The sequence below is a fragment of the Lissotriton helveticus genome, chromosome 8 (genome assembly GCF_964261635.1).
Source record: "Lissotriton helveticus chromosome 8, aLisHel1.1, whole genome shotgun sequence".
Classification (NCBI taxonomy): Eukaryota; Metazoa; Chordata; class Amphibia; order Caudata; family Salamandridae; genus Lissotriton; species Lissotriton helveticus.
In genome coordinates, this window is record NC_136069.1 from 1602362678 (window position 1) to 1602382915 (window position 20238).

Consider the following 20238-nt stretch of genomic DNA (forward strand, 5'->3'; position numbering starts at 1 on the left):
CCGTAGGAAGGCCGGGTCCGAGTCAGGCGCCCTGTACTTCTTCAGAAGTCTGGATGGAACTGCCTTCACCACCGCTGGCGTAAGAAAAAGCTCTTATGCAGGTTCGACCAGTCCTGGCACCAACGGCAGTAGAGGGCGAGACAGGTGCTTCTTGTGCAAAGTCTCAAATATCACGGACGTCGTAGGTGTAGGAGCAGTCACCGTGATACCCAACTTCGCAGCCCCCCTCAGGAGAACCTCCTGGAATGTACCGATGTCGTCTATCGGAGACACCCTAGTCTCCGGGGAATCCGACAAAGTAGGCGAATAGGAACGGGTCCTAGAGGTAGTACGGGACCTGGACCTATGCCTCCTATGGCGATGTCTAGATCTCGTGGAGGACCTGTGTCTACTCCTCGATCTGTCTCTCCGCCTGGAGCGCGACCTCGATCTTCTAGGTCTGGGACGTTCCGCTGGTTTCCCCGGGGGGGACGTCTTGGGAGGTTCCTTAGACTTAGGAGTCTTCTTAGGAGGAGTCGGAAGCCTGGGCAACGAGACCGACCTCGGGGGAACCGGAGGCGGCTTGTCTGGCACAGGTGTCCTAGGCCCTGTCGGAAGTGGCGGCAGAGGAGGCAAAGGAGGAGGGGTTGGAGCCCTCGGAGGAAGACCTCTTGGCAACGGAGGAGGAGGCGGAACAGTCTTCTTCGGAGTATACACCTCCGAGTACACCGATCCTGGTGACCCGCCATCCTTTCCGGACTGAGGGGAGCCCCCCCCAGTCCTAGTCCTGCCTGCACGACTCCTCGACGTCGAAGAATGGTGTTCAGGCGTCAAACGTAGATCCCTCGACGTCGAGCGCCCCTTCGGCGTCGACCGTCTTCCATGCTTCGGCGTCGAACGGCTTCTATGCATCGACGTCGATCCCGACAATCTCGACGACGATCCTTTATGTCTCGACGGCGATCTTTTGCGCCTCGACGGCGACCTCGACGGCGACCTCTTGGACCGCCTCGACGGCGACCTTGTCTGCCTCGACGGCGACCTCGACGCCGAGGATCCCCTCGACGACGACGATGTCCTGTTCGTCGACGGCGTAGCCTCGAAGGCGAGCGCCGACGCCGGGCCCGTCGACGCCGATCACTCGACGATGAAGACGACGACGATGAAACCGTCACTGGGTTCGACGGCGGCCTGTGCAAGTCTCTCGACGTCGACGGGCGACGTTTTCTCGACCCAGAGCCCTGGGGAGACTGGGAACCGGCCGTGGACTTCCCTCTCGACGTCGTGGTCAGTGCTACCGACCCAGACGGAGACTGGGGACGTTTGCTGGACTTCCTGCCCCTGGGGAGCCCCCCAGAGGCCGCAGCATGGGCAGATGAAGCCCCTCCTGACCCACCTTGCGCCTTCAGCCTTCTCTCCGAGGCCCTGAAGTCTGATCTTCATTTTGTCTTTCAGGTTCCTGCCAGAGAAGCCTTTGCAGATCTCACACTCCTCTGGAACATGGGAAGAGGGCAGGAAGAGGATACACACCTCATGAGGGTCTGACTTAGCCATCTTCCTGGAGCACTCCGGGCATTTGTCAAATAATGAAGGCATATTTGACATTAAAAGAGTGCAAAACACCAAGAAGAAAAGCCCAAAAGTACTTAGAAAGCACTTAAATCGATTTTACAGTTAAAAAACACCAATAAACCCTTGAAAAGGGAGAGCTCAATGCTCCAGGGTCCGGCTTGCAGGAGCTGGAAAAAAGAACTGAAAGTAACTGGGACCTGCAGGGCATTCTGGGATACTGTGAAGTTCTGGAAAGTACTCTTAAAGGCACAGTATCCTGTTCTGAGCCACATAATGGCAGCCTATGGGGCTTGTCTGTCCAGGTCCTTCTCTCTATCATTCCGGAGGGATTTTGCTGTTGAAGCAAGGGAAATCTGTACAGGCTTTGCTGTTTTTGTGGATTTTATGGTGGAATTTCTAGTTGAAGTACTGGACAGTGTAGCCTTTTTTAGGCTGCATTATCTGTCTTTAAATTCTCTCTTAAGTGTCTGTGCATTTCTGCATTTTTCGACACTGTAAGAGATTTTTGATTGCTCCGGGGTCCACGCACATGGGCGGGACTATTCACTAGATGATGACTATACACAGAGATCCCCTACTACAACACTATAGAACACGTCCCTGAAGCGAAAAGAGTTTGTGAAGGGACTTTCGCTTGCAAGCAGCATCGGAGGCATGGGGAACAGGGCTGCTGGTGTCCATTAAGCAGGGGCCCGCAGGAACAGAGCTACGAGGATCTACATGCCGGGTAGCGGTGAAAATGGAAGTATCTCGCGGGTCACTAATAGTGAAGCGAGCCAGCACGACTATTGAAAGGGAGACGAGCTCTTTAACAAAGATGTGATGTGTGATGTGTGTGATGTGCATTTATATAGCGCACTGCCACTCCAGGGAGCATCTTGGCGCTTGGACTCATGATGCAGATGGACGGAAATAAAGTTCTCAATCAGGGTGATTATACCAACAATTTGCAGACTGCGTCTGCAAACTATAGATCCATGTCTTAAAGAATTTCTTGAACTTTTTTTTCGGGTCTGATGGTACGCAGTTGAGGAGGCAGCATGTTCCATGCCTTTGCACCTATTACTGCCAAGGACTTTCCTCCTTTTGTCATCAGTTTGAATTTTGGGACACTCATTGGCTGTAGCGGATCTGAGTTCTCGAGTGGGGTAATATCTATTAAAATATTTGTAAAGGTATAGAGCGCCATGCTTATGAAAAGCCGTAAAAGCAATCGTCAGGACCTTAAACAGGTTGCGCTTCTGTATAGGAAGCCAGTGAAGCTCCTTCAGTGCGGCAGAGGCCGAAGATTTCCTTGGCCATCTAAGCACCAGTCTTGCTGTTGCATGCTGGACCATCTGCAGTCTATGCAGGGCAGATTTATTAGCCCCTGCATACAGGCTGTTGCAGTAATCAAGTCTGGATGTAATCAGCGCCACTGCAACAGTACGCCTGGCAGATAAGGGTAGGAGATCGAAAAATTTCCTAAGGCCCTTTATGACGTTAAACATGATTCTGCCACTTCCTTTGCCTGCTGTTTAAACGAGAGAGTCTCGTCAAATGTTATGCCCAAATTTCGTGCTGCCACAATGGTATTGGGTGGGGCTTCTTCCTCTTTTGGCCAGCAACTCTGGGGGGAGAAGAGATTGTTGTGACCCAACGGCACAATTTCTGTTTTGGCCGAATTACATTTCAGATGGTTATTTTTCATTCAGGCAAAAGTTTCCGTTAGACACTCTTTTAGGGTCTTTTCGGCGAATACCGGGTCTTCATCAAGATCTAGGACCAGTTGGGTGTCGTCGGCATACGCTATAGTGCTAATGCCGAAGGAGGAGATGAGTTCGATCAGAGGGACCATATACAGATTAAATAAAGTGGGGCTCAAACTGGAGCCCTGCGGTACCCCAGACTGAACCACCTTCTTCTCAGAGCAGAACTGGCCTAACATTGTAATCTGCCTTCTGTCCTTCAGAAAGTTTGTAAACCACTTTGACACGGTGCCCCCTATGGCAACACTCGTAAGGCGATGTAATAAAATAGCATGGGACACAGTGTCAAACGCTGCAGAAAGATCTAACAGGATCAGGACAGCCCTCTTGCCCTGATCCAGTGCAGCTCTGATGGTCTCTGTGGTATACAGTAGTGCAGATTCTGTAGAGTGATGGGATCTAAACCCGGCTTGGTTAGGATGAAGAATATGATTCTCCTCCAAATAAGCCACCAGCTGCTTATTGACGCAGGCTTCTGCTTATTTACAGATAGCCGGGAGAAGCGAGATAGGCCGTAAGTTAGATAAAACTGTAGGATCCCGTAATGCTTTTTTCTGTAAGGGTCTTACGGCAGTGACTTTCCAGCAGGCTGGGATCTCTCCTGTTTGAAGAGATGAATTGAGGATTGAGTTAATCAAAGGGTTGACCTCATCTGTTATGGCTTTTAACAGTGCCGGCGGAGACGGATCAAATGGTGATCCTGACTTAATTTTAGATATAGCTTTGGAAGATTCCTCCAAGGTGATCGGGGTGAAGGTTTCCCACATTACCGAGTGTGGCTTTTTATTTTGAGGATTATAAGATTCTTCTGGAACCTCCAAATTAACCTGGGGAAAATCTTTGGTGAGGTTCATAACCTTCTGTTCAAAGACGGTTGCTATCTCATTACAGAGGGCCTGAGATGGGGGAATTTTTTGTGAAAGTATTTTGGGGTTCCTGAAGTTATTGACAATTTGAAAAATTTCCTTTTGATTATTTTTAGAGGCTTCAATCAGGTTTGTGTAATAAATTACTTTAGCACCTTTAATGGCTGCATGGTAAGCTCTTCTGGGTGTTTTGTAGGCCTCCTGATCATTACAGTTATAGTGTCGGCGCCATTTCCGCTCTAGGACTCTCACTTTTCCTAACGTATCTTTTAGTGTGCAAGTGAACCAAGGAGCAGATATTTTCCCTTGTCTTGGTTTAAACTTTGTCCCCCAAGGTTTGATCCTAGGGGGACAAAGAGAGGGGAGACAACAGGTACGGGAACGGAGCAAGGCACTTTAGCGAAAGGGCATAGAAGACAGCAAGGCTCATTAACTACTGGGGAGAGAAGACCCCGGAGGAACTGGAAAAGTGTGACAGCAACAGTGTAAATAAAAATAAATAAGTAAGCATGCGCGGCTGAGCCGGACTAATTAAATAATCAAGCACGGCCGAGGCGGACCGCTCAGAAAATAAAAGCACACCGCTTTAGTGATGAGAAACGCTCCCTTTTGCCCTGCGTGGTAAACTAAATAAGCGCGCACGATATCCAGTACGGGTGGGCAAGCCGGAAAGGAGACAGGGAGGGAACCAAAAAGCCTCAAAAGCACACGTTTAACAAAGTGTGACGCAGGCCATGAAAAGCAGAGGCGGAGCACCACCCCACTTCCGAGAGCAACCCGACAACAACAGATTTCGCAGAGCGCTGCGACGCTAGGTAAGACCTAAAAAGGAGCTTGATAAAAGTCGTAAAAAAGTTGGTCAGAAATAGAGAGGTAGCCCTTTGGATCCATAACTGCTGGCACAAAAAGAAATGAACAGAAAGAAAACAACATGTGTGCTGGGGTGGCGCCTATATAGGCACCACGCACGTCACATCAGGCGTGGGCAACTTCAATACAGAGAAGTCGTGCCACCTACCTGCACGCCTAGGTACTGTTTAAGATTTTCTGGATCCAGCCTAGGGATATTCTACGGTATGGAATCAGCAGATAGAATTCTCTTAGAGAAATGCCATACACACTGTACTGATTAAAACTTTTGAAGGAAATATCAGGAACAGCAAGCTCCGAATATGCATTGAATGATATGGAAAAATGCGAACATTGATACGCCAGAGTGGACACATCACGGCTCCAAGGATATTATCCGTGCGTTGTTTCTGACGTAAAGAAGGAAACAGTGTCCCCTACTGGCACAAGGAAACCATGCAAGCATTTCTGGATCCAGTCCAGCTCCTGGGGATATTCAACAGTTGAGGAATCATCAAGTGGAAGAAGCCATTAATTAGAAACTTATTTTTGACTGCTTCACACTGGAAAACATCATTGTTTCGTTTGTTTCTACTCTATCGCTTCTTTCACCCAGAAGGAAAATGGTACTTACCAGTATGCATCTGTTCTTGGCATGTAGAGCTGCAGAATTGCACACTGTGCATAGATGGCCACCTAGTGTTGGGCCCGGATGTTTGCAGTTTGTTTTTCTTGTAGAGAGTCTTTGGAAGTCACGGGATAGGTGACTCCTCCCTTGGGTGATACTGCGCATGGGCATCGGCTCCATCCCCAGATTGTTTTTCGCCATTAGGGAAGTGATGGAGCTAAGAGATAGTGATGACCATGTGTGTTTGTATCGAATGTCAATAACACTGGAACAGATAAAAGTAGCCAGGGAGGCGGGTGGGCGTGTGCAATTCTGCAGCTCTACATGCCAAGAACAGATGCATACTGGTAAGTAGCATTTTCCGTTCGAGGCATATGAGCTGCAGATTGCACACTGTGCATAGATTATATAGCAGTACCCACACTAGCGGCGACCACTGGTATCTGTTGCAGTTGTTTGAAATAGTGTTTTAAGTACAGCTTGGCCTACAGTGGCTTGTTGTTTTGTTTGCACATCTACACAATTGTGTTTTGTGAATGTGTGCGTTGTAGACCATGTAGCTGCTTTGCAGATGTCTTCTATGGGAATGATCCCTAGGAATGCCATGGAAGCCCCTATTTTTCTTTTAGAATGGGCTCTTGGAGGAATTGTTAGTGCACGCTTAGCTTTATGATAACATATTTGGATACACTTAACAATCCACCTGGCAATACCCGTTTTTGATATTGGGTTGCCTTTATGTGGTGGTGAAAAGGATACAAAAAGCGTTTTAGTTTTCCTGAAGCTTTGTGTTCTCTCTATGTAATATAGTAATGCTCTTTTGACATCTAAGGTGTGCAGAGCTCTTTCTGCTACTGTTTGTGGCGGCGAGAAAAAAACTGGCAGTTCCACAGATTGGTTTAGAAGGAACGGTGAAATTACCTTTGGCAGGAATTTAGGGTTTGTACAAAGAACCACCTTATTGTGATGTATTTGCAGAAAAGGTTCTTGAATGGTAAATGCTCGCATTTCACTCACTCTTCTTAAGGAAGTAATGGCTACTAGGAAAGCCACTTTCCATGTGAGAAATTGCAATTCGCATTTGTGTAAGGGTTCAAATGGAGGTCCCATGAGACGTGTGAGCACTATGTTTAAGTTCCACACTGGCAAAGGTGGCATTCTTGGAGGTATTATTCTTTTGAGACCTTCCATAAAAGCTTTAATGGCTGGCACTCTAAAGAGAGACAGGTGCTGCCTGTTTTGTAAATAAGCTGCAATGGCAGCTAGGTGCAACCTGATAAGATGTGTAGGCTAAATTACACTTTTGAAGATGTAGTAAGTAGCCTATAATGTGTTGGATGGATACATCTAATGGATTCAATTTGTTGGTTTGACAGTATATCACAAAACGTTTCCACTTAGCAGCATAACATGCTCTGGTGGTGGGACGCCTTGCCTCCTTGATAACATTCATACATTCTTGAGGGAGTTTAAGATAGCCAAACTATGACTTCAGGAGCCAGATCGCAAGGTTGAGCTGAGCTGGGTCCGGGTGCCTGATCTCTCCAAGGTTCTGGGTTAAAAGATGTGGAGATCGGTTTAGTTTTTGGTGTGGTACCACAGATAGCTGTAGCAGTGTGGTGTACCACGGTTGTCTGGCCCACGTTGGAGCTACTAGTATAAGCGTTAGCGAGTGTTGTTGCATCTTGCGTACTAGTAAAGGAATCATTGGTAGAGGAGGAAAAGCGTACGCAAATAGTCCTGACCAGTTCATCCATATCGCATTGCCTAATGGGTGTGGGTATCCGGCGGCGAAGTGTGGGCATTTTGCGTTGTCGTGGGTGGCGAAGAGGTCTATCTGAGGTTGACCCCACATTTGAAAGAACGGATGAAGAACTTGTGGATGAAGTTCCCACTCGTACATCTGCTAGGTCTGCCGACTTAACAGATCTGTCATGGTGTTTTGCACCCCTGGGACGTGTTGGGCTATTAAAAAGATGTTTTGAGGTATAGCCCACCTCCATATCTGCTGAGCTAGGAGAGAGCTGCAGAGAGTGTGTCCCTCCCTGTTTGTTTACGTAATACATGGCTGTCATAGTCTGTGCGGACTAAAACAGTCTTGTTTACCACTTGCCTTTGGAATGCTTTTAGAGCTAGAAACACAGCTAATAGCTCTAGATGGTTGATGTGGAGTAGTTTCTGTGTTGGTGTCCACTTTCCCTGGGCGGTTTGATGCAGTAAGTGGGCTCCCCAGTCGCAGAGCGATGCGTCTGCTGTTAGTGTAATTTGTGGAACTGGCTCTAGGAAGAGTCGGCCTTTTGATAGGTTTTTTTGTGTTCCACCATTGCGGAGAGCGATGAGTCCGAATGTCTACCAACACTAGGTCTGTTAACTGACCCCGAGACTGGTTCCATTGACGTGCTAGACATTCTTGAAGCAGACGCATTTGCAGTCTTGCGTCCGGTACTATGAATATGCAAGATGCCATCATCCCTATGAGTTCCATAAACAACGGAGCTGGAAGCGAGTGTTGTGATTTGAACTTTGTTAGGAGCATTTGCACACTTATTATCCTTGCTGGAGAGGGATAAGCTCGTGCTAGTTGAGTATTGATTGTAGCTCCTAGGTACTGTTGTGTGTAAGACGGTAGCAGATGTGACTTGGTGTAATTTACTGTGAAGCCTAAGTTGTGAAGTAACAGTATCGTATTGTGAGCGTGTTGCATACATTGGTTGTATGACTGTGCCTTTATGAGCCAGTCGTCTAGATATGGGAAGACGTGTATGTGCGGTCTTCTAAGGTGTGCTGCTACCACTGCTAGACATTTGGTGAACACACTTGGCGCTGTGGTTACTCCGAATGGGAGTACCTTGAACTGGTAGTGCTGTCCTTCCAGCACAAATCATAGATACTTCTTGTGCGCCTGATGAATTGGGATGTGAAAGTAGGCGTCTGAGATCTAGTGTGACCAGAAAGTCGTCCTGTAACAGGAGTGGAAGGACTTGCTGAAGTGTGACCATATGGAAGTGATCTGATTGTATGTAAGCGGTCAGAGGTCTGAGGTCTAGAATAGTTCTTAGAGATCCGTCCTATTTTGGAATGAAAAAGTATGGGGAATATACTCCCTTGTTCCGTTGATGTTTTGGAACTATCTCTATTGCATTTTTCTGCAGGAGAGAAAGTACTTCTTGTCTGAGCAGCGTTAAATGATCTTGTGACATTGGGCGCTGTTTGGGTGGTAGGTTTGGGGGGTAGATGTTAGTTCTAGACAGTAACCTGACTGAATTATTTGAAGCACCCACCTGTCTGATGTGATGTCTTCCCACGCTGACAGGTGTTGGTGTATCCTTCCCCCGTCAGGAGTGGAATGGGGTGGGGGGAGGGGAGTCATTGGGTATGGGTGGAGGCAGAGCGGGAGTTGTTATTCTTGCCTCTGCCTTTGTTGTCGTTAACGCAGTAACCTCCCCTTTGGTAGCCCTTACCGTAGGTAGATTGAGTGGGGCTTTTATAACCTGTGGATGGTGTATCTGATGCGTACCCCTCTGTTCGCACCTCTATATGTGGAGCGGCGAAAAGAATGTCTGGGAGCCTGCGACTGCAGGACTCCCATAGATTTTGCTGTGTCTGTGTCTTTCTTCATCTTTTCGAGGGAGACGTCTACCTCGGGGCCAAATAAGTGTTGTTCATCGAATGGCCGATTGAGTATGGCACTTTGGACTTCTGGCTTAAAGCCTGATATACGCAGCCAAGCATGCCTGTGCAGCAGGACGCTAGTATTGACTGCTCTTGAGGCTGTGTCTGCTGCATCTAGTGCACAGCGGATAGATGTGTTAGTAATAATTTTGCCTTCTTGAATTAGCTCACTAGCCCTATCCTTAAATTGGTCAGGGAGATGTTGCATATGTCCTCGAGCTCATCATAATGTGCTCTATCGTATCTCGCTAGTAAAGCTTGCGTGTTAGCAATGCGCCACATGTTTGCTGCTTGTAATGCCGTTCTTTTCCCTGACGCATCAAGGAGTTTAGCCTCCTTGTCTGGTGGGGGAGCTTCTCCTGATGTCTGAGAGCCAGCCCTCTTTCGTGCGTTGGATACGACTAGAGAGTCGAGGGGAACTGGTCTCTTTATATATGCTGGGTCAGATGGTGCAGCTTTATACTTTTTCTCCACTCTTGGGTTTATGACTCTAGTCCTGACAGGGTCGTTAAAAACCTCAGTAGCATGTGTAACCACCCCTTTGAGCATTGGCAAAATTGCTGAAGATCTTTGTGCAGTGTCAAATGTGTCCAGGAGGAAGTCTTCCTCTACTGCATCTGAGTGCATGTCTACCCCATGGTATTGTGCTGCTCTGATTAGTAACTGGTTGAACCCAATGGTGTCTTCTGGTGGCGAAGGCCTAGACGGTTATATATCATCTTGTGGGACGTCTGGTGTATTGTAATCTACCCATGGGTCTGGCGAGTTTGGGGGATCAACTGGCTCTTGTGGAACAGCCCCAGTATCGGATTCATCATCCCCATTATCACCATGTGTGCTAGATGGTACAAGGGAGAGAGGTGGTGAAATATGGGGTGGAGGAGGGGGTGCAGGAGCTGGGTGAGGTACATGCATAGGTGAGGTAGCCATGTCCTTCTTTGGGGCCGGAGCTGGTGCAGGCGCCTCTGGTGGTCGTTTCTTTGATAATGTCAGTCGACCAGTCTTTGGGTCTTTAACAAGAGTCTTTTGCTTTGGATCTGGAGCAAACAAGTCTTTTTCAGGAGTATGACCTGTCGGCGTGGAAGGACGTTTCGGCGCCGGTACGGCTTCTTTCGACCTTTTATCTTTAACGGGGGAAGCTGGTGTTTTTTTCGGATCCGAAGACTTTTTCAGTTTCGACACACTTTTCGGCTCCGATTGGTGCTTCGGCGTTTTTTTGGTGCCGGAAGCTTTCGATTGCTCCGAAGTTGGTTTGGGTGCCGATGAAACTGAGTGTTTCGGCGCCGACGGCTTCAGTGCGGTAGTAGATGGTTTCTTCAGTGCCTGTAATTGTGTGCCGGCACCGAGCAGGGGGCGACTCGAGCCCGAGTCACCCGAAGGCCTTATCGACTTCTTGGCTGAGCCCGAAGGTGGGGCCGTCGAAGTATTGTCGAGGGCGGGGTTGTAACCGTAGCCTTTTTTGGGTGTCGAGGAAGTGTGGGGTTCGACGATCTTACTTACGACCCGCTGCGCTGGAGTCAGGTCCTCGACATCTGAATTTTCTCCCTCCGATTCGCTGTCGACTTCTTGTTCTTCTGGGACTTCAACGCCTTCTTGGAAGAAATCGTCCGGAACCGGAGCCGAAGATCTTTGAGCCATTGTTAGTCTGGCTCTCCGGTCCCTGATAGTCTTTTTGGAGCGGAAGGAGGCACAGGCTGAACAGTCCTTGGCCTCGTGCTCCGGAGAGAGGCAGAGGTTACAGACCTCATTGTGGTCGGTGTGGGGAAACTTCTACCCACATTGAGGACACCTTTTAAATGGCGTACTTTCCATTAGCTGGAGTCGAGGCCTAGTTGGGCCCGAAAGCCGTATTCCACGACCGGAATGAACGTCCTTGGAGTCGAAGAGTTGTGTCGACTGGAAAACGCTTTGTAGAGTAGTTTCTTGAAGCCGATTAAGATTGCGCGTCGATGGTTAATCGGTTCCAACACGGAGCGCTGGAACCACATCCGAGCCCGAGTGGCAGAAAAAAACAATCTGGGGATGGAGCCGATGCCCATGCGCAGAATCACCAAAGGGAGGAGTCACCTATCCTGTGACTTCCAAAGACTCTCTACAAGAAAAACAAACTGCAAACATCCGGGCCCAACACTAGGTGGCCATCTATGCACAGTGTGCAATCTGCAGCTCATATGCCTCGTACATCTTGTTTTCTTCAATCATACTTGAGCTCAAGAATTTTATCATACCACGCTGCACTGTACTTTTAGACAGCATTTTGTTGAAAGTACTTCATAAATGCAATAAAATGAAGTATCATTACTGTAAATCTAGGAGTACCTATTATGGCTCTTTTCAACCGCATTTAAGTGTAGTTTAAGGTAGAAAAAGCTAAACAAATAACCCTTGTGCGGTCTCATTGATCTAGTAAGAACTATTTAGCCCAGGTTACAAGGTCATCACCTCCCTCTCTAATGAGGGCATCCTGTAAAAAACTGTAAAGGCTTCACTAATGCGCTTATGATCATTGTAATGTAAACTTTACCTGCAGGATGTGACGGATGACTAGTATTGAGCTCCTCTTCTCGGTCATCTTGCAAAGAGTCATCATTGAACGAGTTGTCTTCACTACTGCCCTCCAAACCATTGCGCAATGCATTGCGCATATTCAGGGCCACAATGGTGTCATCCACATGGTTATGTTTATTCTCCAGAGTGTGCGGTGTAGGCTTGGCAACTGGATTTGTGTAGAATCTACTCATCTCATTGTCTTCATCATCATCTCTATGCGCATCATTTATGTGGTTCTCCACTGACCTGAAAAAAAAGTATTTTTTTATTTTTTACATGAGCTTGTAAATATAACAAGACTATAAGCCAGTATAAACAGAAGATGCATAACAATGCCATTTAATGAAGCATTCACTACAAACAAAAGTAAAAAGTGTACTATTGTACTTAGGAGTAAAAAAAAAAAAAACGTATGAAATAAATCAAAGGCAAAAAGCTTTCAAAAGTGAGCAAACCCTGCCAGCAGTGTGCAAGCAAAAAAGGCAGCACAGCACCAAGCAAGGAAGAGTGCCAGTGGGGCAATTAAGCAGGGCAAGTATGGATCAGCAGAGGACCAGGGTGTAGAATGATAGGTAACTAGGACAAGCGACCCAGACCAGACTAAGGATGTCAGAGTGATGAAAGGCAAGCTGACAGCAGAAAATGGAGTTTAGAAAAGTGGACCAACAGGTGGCTCTTTCCAGACTCCTTAATTATACCAGCATTTTTCAACTTATGACTGTTCAAATTAAAATAAAGGGTGCGCCAAGGCAAATCGCTCTCACTTAGGAAACCTTAATGGCGAACACACTGGTAGACCCGAGTAAGCTACTAGGGTGCTGGCAGATAGACGTGCGGGATATAGACAACAAAGACTGGAGGGACGCCGTACAACTTACCTGGGACGTGGCAATACAAGCGCACCTCCGCCCAATACAACTAAAAATACTGCACAGGATCTACTACACTAGGAGACTATTCCACAAAATAGGCCATGGGTAGCGCAGAACCTTCCTCCACACAGTGTGGGACTGATAAGAATTTGGAACAGTGCAGAACAGGGATACGGGCCAGGTCATAGACCGCAGTGGGTACACAGACAGACAGGCATCCCTGGTACTGCTGGGAGTCTGGAGGGGATAAGACATCATATCATACCAAAAGATACTGGTTAACCTGGAGCTGCTGTTGGCAAAAAGGATAATACAGAATTGGGGTGGGCAGATCGACCACAAGTCCAGGACTGGGTGATGGAAATGAATAAGTATTAAACAACAGAAAAACTGGTCTAAGAGGGAAAAGGATGGCCCAAAAAGTTTAGGAAAATAAGGGAGAGCTGTGTCATTGGGGAAGACTAGTACAATTAGAGAGGGACAGAACATTGGCAGTCAACACCAGTGAGAAGTGCGACAGTGCCAAGGACAGGAAGGAACCACTAGAGTTCGTCAAGCCATTATGAGCGATGGATTACCGCCCAGAACTATACCTAAAGGCACCAAAGAACAAGCATTTACAATGCAACGGTCTCGCCTTTGCAAAAGTTAGAGTTGTTGGCATTGTAAATGGCACATTTTTCTCTGTGTTGTTTTGAAAACCGATAAATAAATGGCATTGCCATTTACAATGACTATAGCTTAATCTCTCGCAAATGTGAGTAGTGAATAGTTGTAGTAGAGTTAGTAGTAGATAGAGCGAGTAGTATAGTGATTTGGGAGTAGGAGAGAGTGAGTAGTAGAGAATGAGTAGTAGAGAGTAATGGTGAGTAGAGTAGTAGAGAGTAGTAGAGCGAGTAGTATAGAGTTAGAAGAGTTGTAGATAGTGAGTAGTACATAGTAGAGTGATTAGGCTCCCTGTTAAATCCCGGATCCAGTTCAAGGCCATGTGTTTAGTCTTTAAGGCTTTTAATGGTCTTGGCCCTGACTTTCTTAAGCAATCCATTCATGGTATGTCCCGGGAAGAGCCTGCGCTCCATGCAGGCTAAACGAGTCTCACTTCCCTACTTCAATAAACAGAACTGGGGCGGTAGGAGCTTCCGGCATTGCGCCACTAAAGCTTGGAACTGCCTTTCTTTTTCCCTAAGGAGTTCGACAGAGTTGCTGTCGTTTAGGAAAGGACTAAAAACCTGGCTTTTCAGTTAACTGACTCCTGCCCACGGGGTTTGCCACAGCTTCTTCAGTAGGTAGTGCATAGCGCCAGGACACCTCAGGGTAGCAGCGTGCTCTAAAAGTCCCATTAACATTAGTAGAGTGTGAGTAGAGTAGAGAGTAGTAGAAAGTGAGTAGTAGAGTAAGTAGTAGAGAGTGAGTAATAGAGTGAGTAGTAGAGTGATTAGTAGAGAGCGCGTAGTAAAGGAGTAGAAAGTGTGTTGTAGAATATTAGAGTTAGTACTAGAGAGTAATAAGAGTTATTAATAGGGAGTGGGTAGTAGAGTGTTGTAGAGTACTCTAGTGAGTAGTGAGTATAGTGAATAGTAGAGTGTGAGTAGAGTAGTAGAGAGTGAGTAGGGAGTATTAGAGAGTTGTAGAGTAAGTAGTAGAGTACTAGAGGGAGTAGTAGTGGAGTAGTGTGGCTCACTGGTTAGAGGCGGCAGGCCCGAGAGCAGAAGTCGGCCCGGGACCAGGGTTCAATTCCCGACGCGGCAGGGTCGTGGACCTTGGTCAGCGGACTCGATAATTCTCGCTTCGGTGCTTACTCTAATCAGGGGTTCCACTCGGCAACTCTGGGCATTAGCTTGCCTAATCTCCACAACGGCCCCACCAATTCCGGGGATGCCTGGCTCCACCTTGGGGACTCCCAGCAAGGGACCATCCCACAGGGAAAGCCAGGACGGGTTCCTCAGAGTTATACAGCGCCAGGAAACCTATGGACGGGTAGCAGTGCGCTTTACAAGCTCAAAAACATTTACAACAACATTTACAGAGAGAGCAGTAGAGAGAGTATTAGAGAGCGAGTAGTAAAGAGCGAGTAGTAAAAAGTGAGTAGTAGAGAGTGAGTAGTAGAGAGTGCGTAGTAGTGTGTAGTAGAGTATTAGAGTGAGTACTAGAGAGTAAGTCATTAAGTGAGTAGTAGAGAGTTGTAGGGAGTACTACAGTGAGTAGTAGTGAGTATTGTGAGTAGTAGAGAGTGAGTAGAGAGTAGTAGAGTGAGTACTAGAGAGTAGTCGAGATTGAATAGAGTAGGGAGTATTAGAGAGTTGTAGAGTGAGTAGTGAGAGTATTAGAGTGAGTAGTAAAGAGTGAGTAGTAGAGTGGAGTGAGTAGTTGACAGTAGTAGAGTTGAGTAGTAGAGAGTGAGTAGTAGTGAGTGAGTAGTAGAGAATAGTAGAGTTGAATAGTAGAGAGTGAGTAGTATAGGGTAGTAGAGAGAAGTAGCGAGCGTAGTAGAGAGTGAGTAGTAGAGAGTAGTAGAGGGTGGAGTTGGAGGGTGGAGTTGGAGCTGGTGATGAGTCGGCACCGTACAGAGTTGCTTCTGGGGCGCAGGTGGCACCGACATTGGTGGGGGCCGATGGAGCGGCTGACAAGGGGATTGCTGCCAAGTTATTTCTTTACATAGCGCTGTTACCAGCTAGGGGGGTAACTGTTGAGGGTGGCATAGAAGGGTGCACAGACAAGCAACAGTAGGTTTATGGCACGTTACTGAAGCTCTACACATTGGAGCTGTCAGGTTTTTAAAGAGGTTAGACTGCGGGAGTTTGAGGCGTGCCTTAACCAGGAGAGTATAAACTGAAGACTTGGATCATAAGTCAGGAGTGCATGGGCAGAGACTCCGGCCGGCCGCGTTTACTCTTTAGGCGTCTCTGCCTCTTTACTCCTAATTAAGAGTTTACATCTCTTGGAATGGGTGAAAAACTGAGCGGATATTGAATTACCCTGTGCTGTTCTGCATGGAATTCTCTTTACCGAAGGGTTTAACGCAGACATTTACCATCTGCTTAAGCTCCTCACAGTCTTTGTAACGCACGCGCCACAGGTCTGTTACGAAAGGTCTCACGCATTCTGTGCCAAAGCACTCTTCACTGCCTAGCGCCCGAGTGCATATGCACCACAAAGCTCCTTGCAGGCTGAGTGACCCATCACGCAGTCTGTGTGCCTGAAACAAACTCCTTAGTCTGCGTGCTTTAACTAGAAGTGCAGTCCGTGTCCCAACTCCTCGAAGTGTATATTCTCACGATCCCATAAGCCTAAGCGGCGTACACTAAGATTCAGCCTATTACCAATACTATGTTGATGAAATGCGGAGCGTCGAGTTGAGGTGCGGGGGGGCAAAGGGCTGGTGCTTGCGCCTCTGTGCAAATGGATGTTATTAATATCCCCGGCTCGCCTCTACTCGGAAACCATGACTGTGAATTATCCCACAGACCGGAACGTGGACACCCAGAACGTTATTTACATTTTAACATTCGCAGTTCTTTCCATTACATCTATTTCAAACCCAACTTGTGTCTGTCCTGAAAACCCCCCTTGTATAATTGTGGAAGTAAAGGTCCCACTCCCACCTCAACCATAACACGTCCCGTGCCTGCTGCACGCCAGGAGACTGGTCTCACGCCCGGACAGTCTCCTGCAGAACACAAACATGGCATTTCAAAGTCCACAACCGAATGGTTGACACGCTCTTTCTGAGCCCAAAAGGACAGCGCTTTCACAACAGCAACGTGTTCTGTATGTAGATTTTACCTCAAATCTTTTGATTGCAGATCTACAACAAGTGGTGCCAGAGACACGGACAAGGGGAGGGGGGGGGGCGTGAACGGGCACACGAACAGCGGGAGGGGGTGGCAGGAACGGGCACACGGACAGCGGGAGGGGGTGGCAGGAACGGGCACATGGACAGCGGGAGGGGGTGGCAGGAACGGGCACACGGACAGCGGGAGGGGGTGGCAGGAACGGGCACACGGAAAGCGGGAGGGGGGTGGCAGGAACGGGCACACGGACAGCGGGAGGGGGTGGCAGGAACGGGCACACGGAAAGCGGGAGGGGGGTGGCAGGAACGGGCACACTGACAGCGGGAAGGGGGTGGCAGGAACGGGCACACTGACAGCGGGAAGGGGGGCGGGAACGGACAGCGGAACATCGCGCAACCTACCCCTGCAAACAACACTTCCAAAATGACGAAAACAAAGCTTTAAAAAAATTAATAAATAACCACCGCCCAATGATGTGGGCAAAAGCCCAAAATTCTCGGGAACGCCCACGAAGCTGCTCCGGCATTGATGGACAGATCTCTGTTCCAATGGCTAGCCTCCATTTATGGAGCTAGCCAATGGAACAGAGGGGCGGGACAACCACACATACTGTAGACATAAGATTTTGCCTGCGCGAAAAGCTGTGCAGTAAGAAGCTTTCGACCGGCGAAACCTAAAAAGGGGGAATACGGTGCAAGGCTTGTAGCTGTATGGTTTGTTGATTTGATAACATAGCCTCAAGGTAGGCACGTTACTACCGACGATGTAACACTAGAAAATAAATTTAAAAAATACAAATAAATAAAGGGCCTGTGTTGCAAAATAACCTGTTTTGAGGTGGTCTTCCCCAGTTTTTCATTTTTTATACGGCTCACCTACGGGTAATCCTGAACTCCAACACGAGACACTGCTATCCAGGCCCAGTGTATGCGATTTGATCCGGAGAGCATGTTGATAGTGGTATAACACCAGATTGTTGCATTTAACTGTCTTATAAAGCCATTGTGTATGGTGCAGAAATATGCCCATAGCATGGAATGTTAAATGTCACTAGTGGACTGCAGCTCTTATTAATCGATCCACTACAGAGGCACTGAAAACCTGGCTCAAGGCCTACTCTATGTAGCCTGACCCCTGCAATGTAAAACTAGCAGCATGTCCTGTCAAAATATTATTTTTTGACAGGAAAAAGACTACCTTTTACATATTAGTAAGTCACCTCTATGTAGGCCCTGTAGCCTACAAGACTGGGAGCATGGTATTTAAAAGTGAGTCATGTAGAAATGAATGTTACCATTTTGTTACAGTTACAAGACCCCAAAAGCTATTTTCACTGTAGCAGGCCTAGCTATTCAGTGCAGAAAAGCTAAATGCAGGTTCAAATAGCAAGACAAGCTAGAAATATAATAAAGCACTACTTATAATTCCTATTAAAATATAATTCATTGGTGAAGTCCCAATTTAAATATTAAAGGAAATCAAGTTTTAGAAAGTCATTTGCTCCTTGCTTGAACCGCTAGGAGGCTAATTAGAATGAACCTCTCACATTTGATTCAGCCTCTACTTGGCCTGAATGAAGTGTTATTGAAGTGTGCATTTCCTCCCTGAATGGGCAGCGGTGATGACTGAGTTGAGCAGAATATTCAAGGCGATGGCTGGGGTCATTGTGTTGACACAACAGTGCCAGATCCTGCCCGGCAGGTCTAGCACATGTGAAATTTCTGCACTCTCGAAAGTTATGAAACAGCACCAGATAATTGCTGTGTACCACCTGCCTGGTCACTGAGGCACCCCGTTTTGTCTTACTAGTCTTCTGTCTCAAACTGGATTTTAGTGTTAAATGTGGAAGGGCACTGGGAATTTCCCTATAGCACTCCAAAACACAGCACCAGCCATCAGAGCCCAGGGTTATGGAAGCTGAAGACTTCAGCCATATTGGCACTGCCCTGGCATATGACATTTTGGGCCTGTTTGCAGTAAAGCACACAGGAACTAATTAAACAAGCATTTGCAATGCAATAGGTCTCGCAACTGCGAGTTGGAGCTATTGGTATTGTAAATGGCAATGCCTTTTATTTACGTGTTAGTTTTCAAAACATAAATAAAAGGCATTGTCATTTACAATGCCAATAGGTTAAACTCTTGCAAATGCGAGACCTATTGCATTGCAAATGCTTGTTAATTAAAACCAGACGTTTCCTTAGCTCGAGGCCCTTAAAACGTGGTGCTCAACCCTTCCGCCCCCAACCTATAAGACTCCTCTGCCTCACCATATTCTCAGACTCTCGCTAAAAGAACACGATCCATTGTAACCTCTATACCAGTCACTGACCCCCCTTAACCTCCCAAAAATATGTACTGCTCACCACACCCCAAAAACGCTCCCTGGAGTACAAACTGCATACTCTTCACATTTGCAGTACCCCAACATACAAGGATGTGTGACCCTCAAAGTAACTCACGGGATCTTTAATGCCCACCACACCCTTCAGTATACGTAATGTACTCCCCCATAAGCTTACACAGAAACGTAAACTTGCACAATCTGTTCTGCTCCCCATGGCAGGCACCAACCACTGAAAGTCCCCCAAAACAAGGGCTCTATGTTTTAGTCGCTGACACTCCTAAGCTCTGTATTTCTCACACTTTTTCCACCGCCCGGAACCAACAAGTCTATAAATCCCAGCTCCCCCCCTCACCCCCCGCCGCCCCCATTTGTAACCTCTCAATAAGATATCACCACTGTTGTATTTCCACATTCGCCCTAACTTCCTCACCCAAATAAATGTCCCCGAAAGAGCCGCTGCCGATCTTCCGACCCAGTCGGTATCTGTTCCCGACCCGAATCTCCATGGCTCTATCGTTCTGTTCGGCTCCCGGGGATCCTGGGGCGGCTCCCCGGCCTGTTGGATCTCCCCCGGTCCAGAGACTCCTTGTCACCGCGAATACAGTTTTAATTCTTCTGGCCTCTTCCCGAATATGCTGTTTTTAGTCCCCGGTTCCGCCTTTTGGACCCAGCAACAGCTGATTGTCTTCTCCTGGATGGCCTACCTCCTGTTCCCGAGTTTCAACTCTCGCCTCCTCCGGCTCTCCCCCGGTCAGACCCCGGGCGTCACTGTCCCCATAGCTCACTCGGCCCCCGGTAGCGGTGGACTCTCAATGGCCCGATGTATGGCTTGCCCGGGCTCCGGCTCAGCCACCGCTTGCACTGAGGAGCCCTCAGACAGCCCCGGATTTCGTCGGATGCCGGCTGCCCCTGCGTCCAATCAGTTCTTTCTACCCGGACTACGGTCAGCCATACTCTGTGACGTCACTTCCCTTGACAACTGCGGGCTAAATATTGGGGGAGTTGGGTTAAAAGGAAAAGCATTTTGTTGCACATTATATGCAGTAAGGAAAACATTCCCAGACTGTGTGCTGCACCACGTATTTTTAGGCGCACCATAATGTTTAAAGGCTTCCTGCAACAAACATAACCAGCACCGCCTCTCCCCTACCTCCTCCACCGCCCAGGGACGCACAGGAATGACGGCACAAACGAAACAAAAAAACGGGGCGGAAACAGGATACTGAATCCCGCCCCTCCAGGACTCCCCGACCTGCCTCATGGTTGCCAAGGCAATATTTCTAAAAAAAATGGTCGTGCTACCGTAAGGCAGGTCACGGAGTCCGAGAGGCGGTATCCAGAGCAGGCAAATCTGCTAAACAGGA

The 20238-nt window shown here is 47.8% G+C and overlaps 1 protein-coding gene across 1 annotated transcript in view; it reads right to left on the minus strand.

The window, feature by feature from the left end:
* The window catches only part of NUP98 (nucleoporin 98 and 96 precursor), an 853605-nt gene that overhangs the window by 484343 nt on the left and 349024 nt on the right, over nt 1–20238 (minus strand). The window contains 1 exon segment of the mRNA XM_078658655.1: nt 11839–12110. Within this exon segment, the coding sequence (XP_078514781.1) occupies nt 11839–12110 (272 nt within the window).